The sequence below is a fragment of the Aulonocara sp. 'chitande type north' Nkhata Bay genome, linkage group LG4 (genome assembly GCF_057382095.1).
Source record: "Aulonocara sp. 'chitande type north' Nkhata Bay isolate Kocher_YH1m ecotype deep benthic linkage group LG4, A_spYH_male_GT1.1, whole genome shotgun sequence".
Taxonomy (NCBI): Eukaryota; Metazoa; Chordata; class Actinopteri; order Cichliformes; family Cichlidae; genus Aulonocara; species Aulonocara sp. 'chitande type north' Nkhata Bay.
In genome coordinates this window covers 17,514,796-17,530,145 of record NC_141347.1, presented here as the reverse complement: position 1 = coordinate 17,530,145, position 15,350 = coordinate 17,514,796, and the positions used below count along the sequence as shown (strand labels likewise).

The 15,350-nt window shown below is 41.1% G+C and overlaps 1 protein-coding gene, 1 long non-coding RNA gene and 2 other non-coding genes across 9 annotated transcripts; 1 reads left to right on the top strand and 3 right to left on the bottom strand.

Annotated features, from left to right (window-relative positions):
- Positions 1-1,148: 1,148 nt before the first annotated feature.
- fbf1 (Fas binding factor 1) lies at positions 1,149-13,653 on the top strand. 5 transcript variants are annotated; one of them, XM_086288776.1, is made up of 32 exons: positions 1,149-1,713; positions 1,869-1,899; positions 2,906-2,950; positions 3,051-3,091; positions 3,201-3,243; positions 3,337-3,387; positions 3,468-3,609; positions 3,740-3,820; positions 3,953-4,000; positions 5,243-5,368; positions 5,464-5,593; positions 5,806-5,960; positions 6,053-6,146; positions 6,233-6,676; positions 6,769-6,834; positions 6,922-6,992; positions 7,264-7,569; positions 7,697-7,746; positions 8,260-8,307; positions 8,402-8,530; positions 8,651-8,751; positions 8,862-9,068; positions 9,378-9,485; positions 9,634-9,773; positions 9,894-10,012; positions 10,691-10,813; positions 10,914-11,090; positions 11,168-11,344; positions 11,441-11,578; positions 11,649-11,748; positions 11,835-11,950; positions 13,203-13,651. In XM_086288776.1, exons 3-32 carry the CDS (start codon positions 2,918-2,920, stop codon positions 13,281-13,283), a joined length of 3,645 nt encoding a protein of 1,214 aa, XP_086144902.1. In that variant the 5' UTR covers positions 1,149-1,713; positions 1,869-1,899; positions 2,906-2,917; the 3' UTR covers positions 13,284-13,651. The 5 variants fall into 5 exon arrangements, with proteins under 5 accessions (XP_086144902.1, XP_086144900.1, XP_086144899.1 ...); XM_086288774.1 differs by having other exon boundaries at positions 3,046-3,091; XM_086288773.1 differs by having other exon boundaries at positions 3,046-3,091; positions 3,201-3,387; positions 13,203-13,653.
- Positions 13,026-14,658, bottom strand: LOC147332307 (uncharacterized). 2 transcript variants are annotated; one of them, XR_015128800.1, is made up of 5 exons: positions 14,515-14,658; positions 14,156-14,223; positions 13,920-13,980; positions 13,689-13,782; positions 13,026-13,486 (listed from the first exon to the last, which is right to left on the bottom strand). It is a non-coding gene; the product is annotated as an uncharacterized LOC147332307 (long non-coding RNA). The 2 variants fall into 2 exon arrangements; XR_015128799.1 differs by having other exon boundaries at positions 13,689-13,980.
- Positions 13,588-13,657, bottom strand: LOC147332309 (small nucleolar RNA R38). The gene has a single exon (XR_015128963.1). It is a non-coding gene; the product is annotated as a small nucleolar RNA R38 (small nucleolar RNA).
- On the bottom strand, positions 13,807-13,878 carry LOC147332308 (small nucleolar RNA SNORD49). The gene has a single exon (XR_015128964.1). It is a non-coding gene; the product is annotated as a small nucleolar RNA SNORD49 (small nucleolar RNA).
- Positions 14,659-15,350: the final 692 nt, after the last annotated feature.

The window sequence follows — 15,350 nt, the reverse complement described above, 5'->3', positions numbered from 1 at the left end:
AAAGCACTCCTGTAAAGTATACCGATCACATGATATGCACAGCAGATAATTTGGAAAATAAATAAATTGTTATTTGCACACTTGTTATTTGATATTTACTTTATCAAAGGCAAATTGCCATAGATTATCACTTGTGTGCATTAGTCCGACAGTCTCGACAAAACTGCAGAGTCAAAATGAGGCCTGTCCACATTTGCCAGCAGAGGAAGGAAACCTGTCTGTTAACAGCTTCTGTCTGACTCACCAATTCAGCAAAAATGAAACAATATCGAGCATGTACAGACCTCATGCGCTAAAACTGTTTTGATACTACAATGAATAGGAAACAAAATCAGGTCTAGTTGTATGTAACTCTGTAACACGATGAATGATGGCTTTGAGGAATGTGCTTACTGTAAGACGACAGTCCTCCTGCACCTTCAAACACAGTCCACACAAATCATCACAGAAAATAAACTTTACAGTTCAAGTAAATGTTAAACATTAGATCAATATTGGAAAATGTCATTAAGACATAAAGCTCACATTCAGCCATTGTCTTTTATTTATCCATTTCAGAGCTCATGGGAGGGAGAGAGGCGGACTGAATTCGAACCCAGCGCTAACCACTGCACCTCTGTTCCACCCTACATGAAAATTAGTATTATGTATGAGCACATATGCATGTATAGCTTCAACACTGTGGGACAAACTTCCCTTTGCCATCAGAAAGGCACAAAAACTCAGTTTAAAAGGCTTTTAAAAATCTACTTGTAAACTTTTAAAGATGATTACCCTTTTTTTTCATTTTTTTTATAATGACTTTTATAAAATTTCAAGTTTAGGTACTCTTCTAGTCAATTTGCAAGCTGTTTCTGAGAACAGAAAAGGCTTTAGAATATTAATAGTATTAGTAAACTGATTTTAAAATATTACTCAGCTCTGATTTGCCTTGAGTCATTTTCTAAGCTTTGATGCCACCTGCTGGTAAACCACTTTGGCAGACCTCACTAAGCAGGCCCAAGCACTTTGGTTAAAAATACCAGCTCATGTTCAAAACGACTAACTTTAGTGTTTTTAGACAGCACAAATCAAAAGCCTTTTTTCAAACGCCTTTCCCCGAAGGCTTCCTTGAAACTACTCTACCCATAATGCACCTCAAACAGTAAACAGGAAACGTATGTTTTGCCGGTCGGCACCCGCTACTCCAGCACTGAGTGGCCCAAACACCGAAGCTGGTGGTTTACTGCTTATTTTGTATGTAGCTACATTTAATGCTAATCACAAGCCTAGCGCTGGAACACTAGTTAGCTTTTGTTTGCAGTGTAGCTAAGGTGCAACCCTCTGTGGAAATGGGTTGTGTGGGGGCGGTGCGATTTGTTTTTGTTTTTTTTTACCGTTAGTCTGCTGGCCAACTTTAAGATGCTAAACGCTAAACACAACGAGCTGTATGAATACGTGACTATTTAAACCACAGTAATTAAGACGAAAGGCTCCAGTCGTGTTATGTTCTTGACAAATGCTAGCTAGAGTAGCTGAGCGGTTGCCAATAGAGACAGGAGGCGCTATGTGTGTTCATTTTATGCTGCTCTTAAACCCAGAGCTGCTAACAGTGACGATGAAATGATAAATAAATAAAAAATGGCAGTAAAAATGTATTCTGCTCGGTTCTGTTGCACTGTTAGCTTGATGACTACCCTTACACTGTAAACCCACCAGCACAGATTGAACATGGTAAGTCAAACTGTGCTCTCCCTCGACATTTTTTTTGTATTTATTCATTGACGATGTAACGGGGTTTCATAATCTTCGAGGATCATTTCATTATCATTCACTTTTTTCATGATTATCTGCTAAATTAATAAACTTATTTTCACTGCTATTTTCAGGCTACAAAGCCGAAGGGGAAAGCCTCGAAAAGTAAGTTAAACTTGTGCTATTTGAATCCTACTAACTTTCCTTCTTTTTTTTAATTTTTAATTTTTTTTAAATAAACTTTCAGGAGTATCAAAAATAAGGCCTGGGGCCCAGAATCAATTCGACAAAAAAGTTTAAACGGTCTTGTACCAAGTAGTGATTTCCGATGTTTCTGTGTATTTGTTTTAATGTGTAATGTATTTGCTTATATTGAGTGTAGCTAACATGATTTATTAAGGGGTTATGTATATAAAATAAATAAAAACGCAGTGTCTTTATATAACTATTATTTTGTATTTGTTGCAATTTCTGCTCCTTTCTTGGCCAGATTACTCTTTAAAAAGACACTTTTAATGTCAGTGAGACTTAGCTGGATAAATAAAGGCTTCTATATAAGTTAGTTTGCCCAAAACTGATTGCAGCTTCTACCTTGTGACAGGAATGTTGTTTGTGGCTCCAAACGACTTGATAGCAATCATGAAAGATATGTTTGACAGACAACAAGTCATTTACAAGAGTTTAAAAATGATGAATCTCTTTTGGTACAACACTGACCCGCTGGGTGGCTTTGAACAATCTAAAGCACGGCATAAAATTAGACTTTTAACTGATTTACAGCTTGATAAAGACCTCTCCCATGGTCATTCATACTACACCAAAGTAATTAAGTAATATATAGACAATTAAATGGCAGAAAAGTTAAACTTTTGTACAGTGACAGTTAGGGGAGTTTCACTGGTCTGGTCCACTTTATATTAAAGTATGTTGTATCTGGCACACAATTACATCCTTGTCCCTCGTGATTGTACCTCAGCAAAACATTGACTGTAAAATGATAAAAGCCTATTTCTACATTAAAATATAACCCAGTGTGTGTCTGTCCTGCTGATCCAAAATCATTGGATCATGAGATGTCGTACCACGACAAATACAGATATAGGCAGCAGCAGTAGTATGCCTCTCCTGCACCTTGCTGAAGTTGACTGTATACCTCTGTTGCTTTTCTAAGGTTCATTCAGGGATGATTTGCTTGACAGCTTGCTTGATGATGACAGTAAGTGAGCGCAGTTGTGCTGTTTTATCAGAATTAGTGTCTATCTTTATGTTAAAGTGTGTCATAATATTTTCTTGAATTAATTTTCCAACTAGAGCAGCCAGTAAGGACGAAAGCATCACACGATGGACCTATGTATAGGTAAGTTAGAAGGAAGATTTGTGAATTGCAATGTGCCAGCTGTAAATTATTACTCCTCTTCATGTTCTGTTTTCTTTTCCTGCTCATCTGCTACTGATTATATCTTCAGCACGCTAGCACAGGAGATAAAAATGGATGGTGCGGACACTGAGGTATGTAGGATAATATGCAAACTGGGTCATATTCACCCCGTTTTTTTTTCCTTTTGTGTTTATTTTGTCTTTTTATATTTTCTTTTGTCCAAGGACTCGGATGTGTCAGCGGCTGATCCCAGCGACATACTCAAGAGCATGAAGGTGGGTCATTAATTGAGGTTGCGGCGGCAAAGATAAAGTTCACACTGCACGTTTCACTTTTCCTCTCTGTCCTCGTGCAGGACATGGACGACATGGACGCTGACCTCTTTGCATCAAAGAAGAAGCCCAGTTCGGCTCCCGCGCAAACAAAGCCACTTGTTAGCGAAGGACCAAAGAAAGACTCTGCTGTGCTCGAGAGTAATGCAAAACCAGAGGGAGCAGGTAATTCAGTGCAGAGTGTTCTCGCATAAATTACTTTCTCATTATTAGCTCCACATTATTACCAGCTTTGAAGTTTTACATTAATAGCAGCGATCAGAAAAAGGCTTTTGTCTGCCTTTGCTTCCCTCAGATGAACCCACCAAAGAGGGGAAGAAGCCGAACTCTGCACCTTTATCCTCAGCGCGGAGTTATAAGAAGTTCACCTTCTCTGGTAAGCGAGTCTCCCCCCTCCCTGTCGTGACATCCGCTTCCTTGACTGAGCTTTGTATAAATGAACATGGTGCAGATGTGTTGTTGACTTGCAGCTTTGCTTTGTTTCTCTCAAAATGTTGCTTTAACTCAGACAGTGGTGGTGAGGATGAAGGTGTTGCTCAGACTTCGTACGCTAAAGGTACATTAGTGTGGTTGATACGTGTTTAGTCCTGTACTTGCAGTTAAGTCACATCAGTGGGTGCTTGTGGGTAGTATTTAACAGTGGAGGTGTACACTGTAAAATGTTTGCTATTCCAAATCGAATCAACAAATCTGGAAGTATACGGAAGGAATTAGATTTGCATACGCTGACACCCAAGAACAATGATCCAACTAGCAGATGGAATTGCCCTTCAGTTATTCCAATATTATATCTATACATGTAAAGGGGCAAGTATAAATAATAATTTGAACTTGTGCCTATGGATAAAGCTCATATATCCAAACTTAATGTCACAAGTTCATCTGCTCTCTTTAATTCTCTCTGCCACTGAAGTTTGTGGTGTCGTCAGAAGTAAAATGTTGTTTTTGACGGTGACTATGAACTAAAGCATAGGACAAATTACAATTAAAGAGATTTTGCTCAACAATGTTCAAAAACTTTGAGTGAGCAATCGCCAGAGATTGTTGACAGACATGCAAAACACCTAAAACAACTGATTTCTGCAAAGAAAAAACTAGATTCTGTTTGATCTAGCTTGTGTACACTTACTTTTTTCACAACAGACTATTTATATTTGTATTTTGTTCAATAAATGGTAAATGGACATGATCAGAAATATTACTCAGGTTGACTGTGAGTTCGTGTGAACTGTAGCCTCAATTTCCTGTTCTTAGCTGACCGAAATCACACCCAGTATTGTCTTCTGCTGTAGCCCATGTGCTTCAAGGTTTGACAGGTTCACTCAGAGATGCTTTCTGCAAAACTGGGTTTTTCAAGTTATTTGAGTTAGTGTTGCCTTCTTATCAGCTCAAAGTAATCCGTGTGCTCTCATCTGATCTCTAGCATTAACTACTCTAGATTCAAAGTCACTTAAATCAGCTTTCTTTCCCATTCGGATACAAAGTTTGAACTTCAGCAGGCCATCTTGACAACATCTGCCTACCTCAATGCACTGCCATGTGATTGGCTGATTAAATATGTGTGTTAATGAGCAATTGAAACGTGTGCCTAACAAAGTGGCCACTAAGTGTATGTTTCACAACTGGGAAATGTGTCAGTTAATGAATCCAGTTCAACAAAGTACAGTTTCAAGTTATTGTATTGGTATAGCAGATAAAAATAATAATAATAAAGTAAGTATTTAAGTGTTTTATTGCCCTTTTACACTCTGGGGCCCAAATCCATTATTCATAATATAAAGACTCTTATTTTTTGCAGATCTAGACGACCCCCTGGATGATTTGCTTCCAGGTGACTCAAAGCCTGACTTGAAATCTAGCTTCTCCAAACCTGAAAAATCTGTGCCATCTCCTTCAGCATCTCCCATTCTAAAGAATGAAATGAGTAAGCCTTAAACTTACCAGGATCCTTTAGTTTCCTTTCTTTTTTTAAATAATTGCCAAATGCTGAAGGCTTGTGTTTTATTCTTTGTTGATCAGCTAAGGCAACAAAGAAAGGCGAGCTCACGTTTGAGGATGATAAGGATGACCTAATGGATACACTCGGATTTGACAGCAATAAAAACAATCCCAAGAAAAAAGAGACACCGCTTTGGTCTCCCAAGGAAAGGTAACAACTCTGTTTTCACTTTTTTTTTTCCCCTCTCACTCTCGTTGTTGTCCTTATTTATAGCACTCAAATGATGAATAATTACTGTGGTATTGCTTTGGGCTGCAGCTAAAAACATAACCAAACTCTGACTTTACAGACTTTACTAGCCTCAGTCTGGTTTGTTAGCCTAGCTGCTTTTGTGCGTCACCTCTGTTCCCTGTTGCTCTCAGAGCCGACGCCCCTCAGAGACCTCGTACCAGAATTGATGAGATTCTGGAGAGTTTCACGTCACCGCGTCTTCTGGAGCGACCACCAACGGGCGAGAGGAAGGACGAGCTTCAGTCTCAAGAAAAGCCGCAACAGGAGAAGACGTCTGCTGGGAGAGGTGATAGAGCACCATAGTTTTGTCCTTAACTTGGCTGTAATTAAATACTATCTTAAAAAAATGAAGTAGCTAATCGTTTTCCCAACTATCAGAGCCTCGTTTAGATGATGACCTCACATTTGGATCCTATCAGCCCACACTGGGATCCACTTCTGAAGGGCGTCAGTCTCGTAGACAGTCTGTCAGGTGTGCCCAGGTTTTGTTATTTACAGTTTGCTTCATGCCTACAGCTTTCAGCAGGACAGAAGTAATCTTTTTTTTCTTACGACCAGATTTTCTACTGAGGACATGAGTGTGTCTACGCCAGAAAAGAAGCCAAAGCCCACCACTCCCACATCTTCTCGACAACGCAACTCAGCTGACTGGCTGGGCCTCAAGACAGAAGATGAGCCGGTCTATCTAGAGGAGGGCATCGATAAGACAAAGAATCCAGCAGAGGCTTCAAAGAGCCCCTCGTCTCCTTTACTGGAAAGAAAGCCCTCATTCACTGGTAGCCATTCCACATCTGTTGCAAAAACACCAGAAGAGAGCTCAGCCCCCGCTGACAATACCATTAAACAGGCCAAGCCTGAGGTTTCTAAGACCCAGAGGAAAGAAGGGGATGATGAGGATGACTGGTTAGCTGGGGCACTGAGCAGGAGGAAAGCTCTGTCCGCGTTAAACACAGAGGCAAAACCATCCAAGCAGGAAGAGTCTTTCACTGACTTCAGTGTTAGGTACGGTGCAATTTGAAGACAATAACAGAAATGCTACAGAGACAGAAAGAGCATGTTCTCAGTAATGATTGATAACCTGATCTCATTTTTAGTAAACAAGTAACGTCACAAACTCCCAAAAGCAGAGAAGACACGCTTCCTTCAATCAAAGAAACGAGGTAAGGGGTTTGTTGTGTAAGTCCATTAAATCCATGTTAACGTTTTGGCCCTTTTTAAAAAAAAAATGTTCCTTATATTTTATGTAGTGACACTTTTCCCGGACGCCTCGGTCCTGCTGCTCATTCCACGCCTGTAAGAGAAGAAAGGTCTAATCATGGTAGCTATCCTTCCATCTTATTAAAGTCACTTATTCAGATTGCCAGCAAATTTGCCCAATTTGCACATTTACAGCAGAAACCCTTTTGACCACTCCTCTCACACAATCATACTAGTTAATGTTAATCATTAGGCTGCTTCCCGTATACTTAAAAAAGCCATCTAATACCTAATCCTACCTTGTATCACATCATTTTAAAATAGAAATAAGTCATGAGCTCATATTTTTTCTAAACCGTGTCTTCCTTTTCTCATACTCTCTCCTTCTGTAGTTAACGAGTATACACCCACAGGCGAGTGTTACCTCCCCTCCACCTTAGCATCATCCCCACCAAACCCACTCCATCCATCAGCTCTTAGTTCGCCTTATCATTCAGTTTACTCTGCTAGCGATACTGATCCATTGTTAGCCTCTGCTGTTAGCATTAGCCAGCCTCAGCTTCAGTCCAAACCCCACCACTTCCCATCCAGTACAAGATCCAAGGTGCTAACAGAGCCCACTCAGGCTTCAAATGAAACCTTGCAACAACTGCCTTTGCCCAGCCCCCTGTCTGCTGCACTGCCCGGCACAATGTGGTGTAGGTAATCTCAGGGAAACGAGTCAGTTCACTAAAATACCATCAGATTTCTCTCCAGTGCCTTAATATCAGATGTAACGCCTCGGTGTGGTTGTTACTCATGTTTTTTTTTTTTTTTTTCCTGCAGATCCGCAGCAAAATGCAACGCTAAACACATCAGCTGCTTTCCCACAACAGGTACTGTTACCTTCATGCATCAAGGCTGACATAATTGTAATAGATATGTTTTACCTCCACCAAGGAGGTGATGTTTTTGGCACTGCTTCTGCGTGTACTTGTCCTTCTGCCTGTCTGTGAACACGAAAAAATGGAGAAAAAGTCTTATAACTTAGAATCTATGATTCCTAAAAGTGCAGTGTGTATTGTCAGCATATAGAAAATGCTGTATAAAGATTTAAAATAAGTCACTGTTGACCTTTACGTCATAATCTCAAATTATTCATGTCCAGTTAACTGCAAATCAATACCTATTATCCATTACCTACGCCTACATAACAAACGCCTGCAGTTTGTAGAGCAGTAAAAACAAGTGCAAACCTCTTTAAGTACGTTTAAAAAGAACAAAGAAAACAAAATGAGCGCAGAGGAACTACAACACCGTTCCCTTTGAAGTAAATACCACCCAAAGACAGGTTTGTAGTCTCTGAGTTTTTCTTGTTGTCGTTTTTAATGCTTTCTTCTTTGGAACAGGCATCATTTTCAGCCGACAGTCTGCAGCAGCTGCTTCTCCAAAACCAGGTAAGGACCTCCTCACTTCCAAAGACCTACTAATGGATGTAATCACCAGATTCATCCTTTGGTTTGTTTTTAATTTGGCTACTTTTTTTCAAAGCTGATGCAGACTCAGTTGCTGGGCCTAGGCGGTGTGGTTGATGCGGGACTCCTGCGGCGACTTAAAGAAAAAGAACAACCTGCAGACTATCAAGCTTTACAGGCCCGCGTCATCCAGTTGGAGGGACAGGTATGTCCTCATGTGGTGACAAGAAGGATGTGAGGTGTGATGGGGGGAGCATTGTTACTGTATTTTTTATTTTTATTTTTATTTTTTTTTATCTTTAAAGTTTATCGTGTCATCATTCAGGTCAAGACTTTGCAGCTGGAGCGAGACCAAAGCCAAATGATACTGGAGAGCATGCAGCAGCGGCACAAACAGGATATGGAGCTCCTGGAGAACGCACACAAGTAGTCCATTCCTAGACCACATCAATTTATCAATTCAGTTTAGCACATGAAACTGTGGAAGTCTTCTACATACATGTGTCTGTAACCCAAGTCTCTCTGTGTATTTTCAGAGGTCGTGTGAAACTGCTCGAGGATTCGGTTGCCCAGCGGGAGACTCAAGCGCGACATGAGTGCGAAGACCTGATGGAACGCCTGGCAACGGTAACGCGAGCGGCTGAGAAGGAACGCTCAGAGCTTCAGGCTCAGTACCAGCGGAAAATGGCCCAGGCCCAGCAGGAAAGAGACTGTGAGGTGGAGAGACTCAGAGACCTTCAGAGGTAAACGTAGGAAAACCTGTTTTATGGCAGCAGGTTGACTATGAAATGAAAGCAAGAACAAATTTTCTACAGTTAGCGACAAATTTACTGGCTGTGAAGTTGTAGTTTCAAAAGACAACACCATAGGAAAGAAAGAAAAGAAAACCAGCCTTCTTTGCTTTATTGAAATTGGTTTGGGTTTTGGGATTTACTCAACTAAATTATCCAGATAACTCAGTGAAATAACTCAATAAGTCTCCAAATATTTAGTTTTTTATCGCAAATAGATGACTTTATGGTTTAGTGTATATTTGTTGCATTGCTGCTCAGAAAATCTATCTTGGAGATGAAGAGAGACTATGAGGATCAGATCCACAGGCTGAAGAGGCTAAAGGAAGAAGAGATCGATGCTGTTACAAGCGCAACATCTCAGACCAGGTAAGAAAATTCCCAAAAAGTCTAATTGACAGTCACATATTTAATGTTTTTGCTTCTTTTTCTTTTGTGCACGATATCAGCGCCAGTGCTGATACATGTAGCAAGCTTTTCGTGTATAAAAAGTTTTAATTCCACCGCCTTTGTCCAGGTCCGTGGCAGGGGTGATTGAAAGGATGGAGCAGTTCTCCTCACGGCTTGGAGAGCTTTCCTCTCGGGTGGAGAGCACGCACGAACACACCGCTCACGGCCTGGAGCAGGAGGCACGGCACAGAGACGAGCAGCTTCGAAGTATTTTACACACACACACGCGTGTGTACTTTGTACAAAATGGGTCAAGATGCAGATTGTCCGAGAACACGATGGCTTAATGTCATTCTGTGTGTGTGTGTGCGTGTGTGTGCGTTTTAGCAATGCAGGGTCATCTGGCCCAGCAGCAGAAAGCCATGGCAGAGGAGAAAGCGTACCTGAAGGACATTATTTCCAGGATGGACACTCAGCTTAAAGAGCAGCAGAGACAGCTTGAGAAGGTGATTATGAGAAATGACAGTAACAGACCAAGATCATACACCAGGACCTGCTGCAGTAGTGCATCAACGAAAAATGTCATACTTTAGATTTCTAAACATTCTCTTTGCATATTAAGAAATATTGCAGTATCATTTTTACCTCACATCAAGAGTCAACTAAGTATTTGGAATTTGTAGAATTATGGCCGAGCGCTTGATGAACCAGTAAGACTAAACATGGGCGAACGAACAAAAGCGTGGTTCATGTTTAATTGAAATCATAACATTAGAAGTAGCTGCGCAGACTGAGAAGAACAAAAAGACAGAAGATGGTCGTCCTGCGTCTGCAGAGCCTCACACAGACAGAAAGTATGCACCAGACGTGCTTCCCAACCGCACTGAGCTGATCTCCGAACTGCCAGAAGCCTCACATCCAAAAAAAACTGCTTTTAATGCTGAAGAAATAAAGCTCAAAGCTCATTTTGATGTACGATGTTGACAAAAAACATGCAACCACAGTCATAAACAGTGGTCTTCTGTCCTTTGGCAGGTTCTCTAAGATGCTCAGAGCATCCTACTTATTCATTTTTAAGCTATATTTTATAAGTGTGAGGAAAACAGCTAAAAAACCACCTATAATATAAACTGACCTTCTTCTCATTAAAGACTGAAGATGCCATTTAATTTTGCGTGCTTTAGGAGCGCTGGAAGATGACAGCAGAGCAGGCCAAAGCCGAGTCGACCCAAAGAAGCCTGGAGGAAGAGCGGTGTGTCCTCACCACGCAGATCAGCGTGGAGCGAGAGGAGCTGGAGAGAGCCAAGGTGAGGCCAACGAACATCTGCAGCAGCAGCGCAGGTGTTTTGCACCAACTTGGCGCAGCTTGACCGCCACTTGCTTCTTTGGCCTTTTCTGTGTTTTCAGAGCGCGTTACTGGAGGAGCAGAAGTCAGTGATGCAGCACTGCGCGGATGAGAGGAGGAAGCTGGCGGCCGAGTGGGCACTCTTCCACGCCCAGGAGAAGCAGAGGCATGAGAGGGCTGAGCGTGAGGTCAGCAGTCTGTTGGAGAAGAGGGAGGGCTCCATCATAAGTCTGGCACAGGTGAGCTTGAGCTTAGGTCAGCTCTTTAGCCCACACAAGTCGTGAAAAGGCACAAAAAATGTAAAAACCTTTTGTAGGAGCAAGCTGACTTGAAGCTTCGCACGGCCGAGCTGAAACAGAAGGAACTTGCTGTGGCACGGGAGCGAGAGGCTCTGGAAGAACTTAGAGAAGAGCTGGACAGAGAGAAAGAAAGACTAAGCAGCACGGCCCTGAGACTCAAAACACGAGCCCAGGAGGTCGAGGCATTCAGCAAGGTAATTTCACACTACACCGATCCCTGTGTGTAGTGTGTTGGACATGTTTTTTGTCCAGCGTGTGTTCATATTTTCCCTACACCGTGTTCTTCACAGCTCGCGGCAGAGAAGTATGAGGAGGGGGAACGAGCGTTGCAGGAGGCGAAACGATTGGAGGCGGAGCACGAGGCGCGACTGAGAAATATTCACACCCAAACAGAGCACCTGAGGCAACAGGAGCAACGGATTTTAAAGGTATGTGTGTCACTTTATGAAGCACATAAATGAATGAATGTGGTGGTTATCTTAACACTTGTTGTTACAGGAGCAAATACGATTAAGTCACCTGCATAAGGATACACAGAGGCTGGGGCAAAACCCTCCTCTTACACCTCTACCACAAATTATTGCCCCCGTTTTACCAGGTGAGGCTGAATGTTGGTCTTCTCTACTAGCTTAAAGTAACACATTTTCTGTGATCTCTAATTGGCCTTTGTTACTGTCCCTACAGACTCAGTTTCAGAGCTGCCTGCAACCCTAAATGTTCCTCCTCCAGTTTCATTTACCAGCTCTCAGTCTATGGCACTTCAGGCCAATCTGGCTCTGTGGAGATATACTGCAGAAAAGGTGAGCACATTTTTAGTTGCAAATGTCAACTATCACTAAAACAGAATTGACAAACAGCAGCTCACATGCTCTATTTTTCCTTACATGTGAAATTTTTACCCTTATTTGATCCTAAATTAAGACACAGGTCTGATTGTTTGTGGATGTTTTTGGATGAAGTCTATTTCAGTGAAGCCAAACACATCTTCTTCCCACCACCCTGGCTCCAATTCCACATTCACCTCTGTGCAGAAGTAGCAGCCAATGTGTGTGACTGAGTAATTGGCCCAAAACCTGCCCAAAGAAATTGCACATCATAGACTTCATGGCCTCTGTTTATTTCTGTACAGCAGCGTGCTATACTTACATTTTTAATGTTCCTTGGGGTGGCTGTGGCTCAGCAGGGTAGAGCAGGTTGTCTTTTAATTGGAAGGTTGTTGGTTTGATCCCTGACTGCTCCAGGCAGCATGACAAAGTACCCTTGGGGCTCAGGTAGAGTAGAAAACCAGTCTGTTTACCACTCTTTTGAACACAAACGTCTGCTCTGGCCAAACAAAATCAGAATGGGCAGCGACGTTTGGAAGGTTAAAACCAGCCCAATGCTTTCCTATTTCCATATTTATCAATTTACTGACCTAAAATTAAGAAACCTTCAAAAAAGTGGGACTGTTCTATAAGGAGAGTTCAGCGTATCTCTCCATTATCTGGGTCCCCTTACCCCAACATGTGCAATTGGGATAAATAGTCATGCAAAGCTGGTTATCAACCCAGGGTTTCACATGGAAAGGGTGGCATTGAGCATCTGACCAATAGAACCCTGGAGTCACCAGGACAGTACAGGCCTCAGTAGCAAAGACAGCAATTTTCACATTTAAGAAACCTATTAATCCATTTAGTTTTAAATTTATCCTAGACAAACTGAAAGAATATATAAACCAGTACAGTCTATTTAAGATTTTAATAACAAGTCTTCAGTTATTCATTGCATTGAGGTTTGTTCATATCTTTTATTTTGGTAACTGTTGCTAAACTGTTGGTGGGAAAATGGAACCACAGCAAACAATCCAAAAGAAATGACGTCAGATAAACACAAGTGTTATGATCCAGTACAGGCTTTTATTGCACTTTGGAAACTCAGTCAACATGAGGCATCACAGTGCACACAGCTTTTTAATACAATCACTATTTGGCCAGCAATGCTTGAAATCATTTGTCAAGAATTCAAGTGTTCAGATTTTTGACTGACTGGATTTTGTTTTTCTGCCCCCAACAGGACCGTGAATACCTACAAGAGGAGCAGTTCTTTCTAGAAAATCTGAAAAAGAAATCTTACAGATCTTTCAGCACAGATTGACCAACACATGCTGGGCTTTCCTCCCAGCACATATGGAATCACGTTACTTTCTATACTTCAATTTTATAACTCGTAGTTTTATTAAAAAACACGTTTCTGATCCAACATGGTTTTCATCTTTCATAAAGACAAATACTGAATTTAATAGTCTCCTCTGGCATCACACTTGAGGTTGGTATTCCGTCCTTCCACAGCAGCTCAATCTGCAAGTTAGAAAATAAAATAATAAATAAGACCGTAACACTAAATTACAACATGATCAATACAATATTCAAGAAAAACTTTGCTATAAAAACATCAGCAGTCAAGCCTCAGGTTACCATGACTCCACACTTGAGTTCAGACAGGGATAACTTGTATCATCACTGGCTTGACTTTAAAAATCACAACTCTTGCATGATTTACCTGCTCAGGACCTGCTGTCTTCAAGCCCAGAAAATCTTCATCCTTTCTTCTGCTGCAACAACACGTGGATGACCGAGTGCTCAGATCACACAAGCTGAAAGCAAAGAGCTTTGCAGATTCTCAGAACAGCTTTCTATCGTCAGTTATCGCATCAGACGGCACTTCCTATGCAGCAGTTTTCATCACTGAAAAAGTGGCAACAGAGATCACAAGATCCAGTGCAATACAAACCTTTTGACTGTGGTTCCTTCCTTAGGCACTCAGTGGAAAGGAGAACAGATGAGCCACGAATCTGCAAAAAACACGTCATCAGTGAGGATCCATCAGCAGCATGTGGGTTTCACAAATAAACACAGCAGCTCAGATACCATGGCTTTCCACAAGGTTTTGTTCTCTCGGACAGGGATAACAAGTTCATCATGTGTACTGCACTGACACAAATGCATACAACTGTTAACCAGTTTTACCTTTAATCAGGAAATGAAACTTCGCCCTGTTGCAGGCAGACAAATGAATCCCTCTGCATCATCCAAACCTGTATAAGAAGTTAAATCAGTGATTGGCTGTAACGTGACACAAGCAACATAACATGGTTCGTCAAAAACGTAAATAATCAAACTTATCGTGCTTCTATTCTACGTGCCAGTAAACATGATGCATGTTTCCTTACTTAAACGAAACGCTCATTCTACCACTTTCTGAGTCCTCGACTGCGTGGACTCACTGCACGTGTTCACCCGGATAAAGAGCAGCTAACAGCTAGCACACGCGCACAATTAAAACTTCCACATATTGAGGTCTCATTAAAAGCTCCTCAAAGTCTCACCTGCTCACGGTGGGTCACCAGCAGCAACCTCAACATGTATACATGAATATAATTTAACAAAAATGAACTGCATGGCGAGAGTCAAGAAAGCTGCTTGCGCGTATCTACCGCCTGGAGAAGAAGACCGGAAATCTCGCGTGATAACGATTTTATGTGTCGTACGCGTCACATGCCACGTGACCGTGATTGGGTGTGGTTAAAAAGTTGTTTTTTTTTCATTGTTTCTCGCTAAAAATGTGTAACAACCCAATTACCATCCATGGTTATTAATAATAATAACAACAACAATAATATTAATAAAGCTAAAAACTAGCTGGTGATATTGTGGTCCGCTTACGGTTACTGTGTAAAACGAGGTCATGTGATCACATTGTCTAATGTTCTATATTTTTGAACTTTAAAACATTTAGTTGCTATTTATTGTCGCAGATTCTTATCAATAATACTAATAGAAATAAAGTAATAAATGATGTTTGGTTATAGATTTAGATGACCAGCAGTATAAAGCTGGTTAAATGAGCGAGTTACTCGTCATAAATAGTTTACTGGATGCTATACTTTTTCGTTATAAATGCTGGACTTTTACTTGTAATAGAGTATTTCTATGGACTGTAGTATATGTTTACTTATTTTTTCATTTTACTTGAACACTTCTTTTACACATATACGCTTGTGCAGGGGCAATTTTCATGTAATAAACTATCAAAGCACAGGATCCTGACAAGTCTGTTTACTTCTGGTGTGTCATCCAAACATCTGTGACTTCATTCAAGCAGGAAAAAAATAAAATAAAACAAAATAGGAGACATCGCCTGTTGAATTTTAGTCTGGAGTTT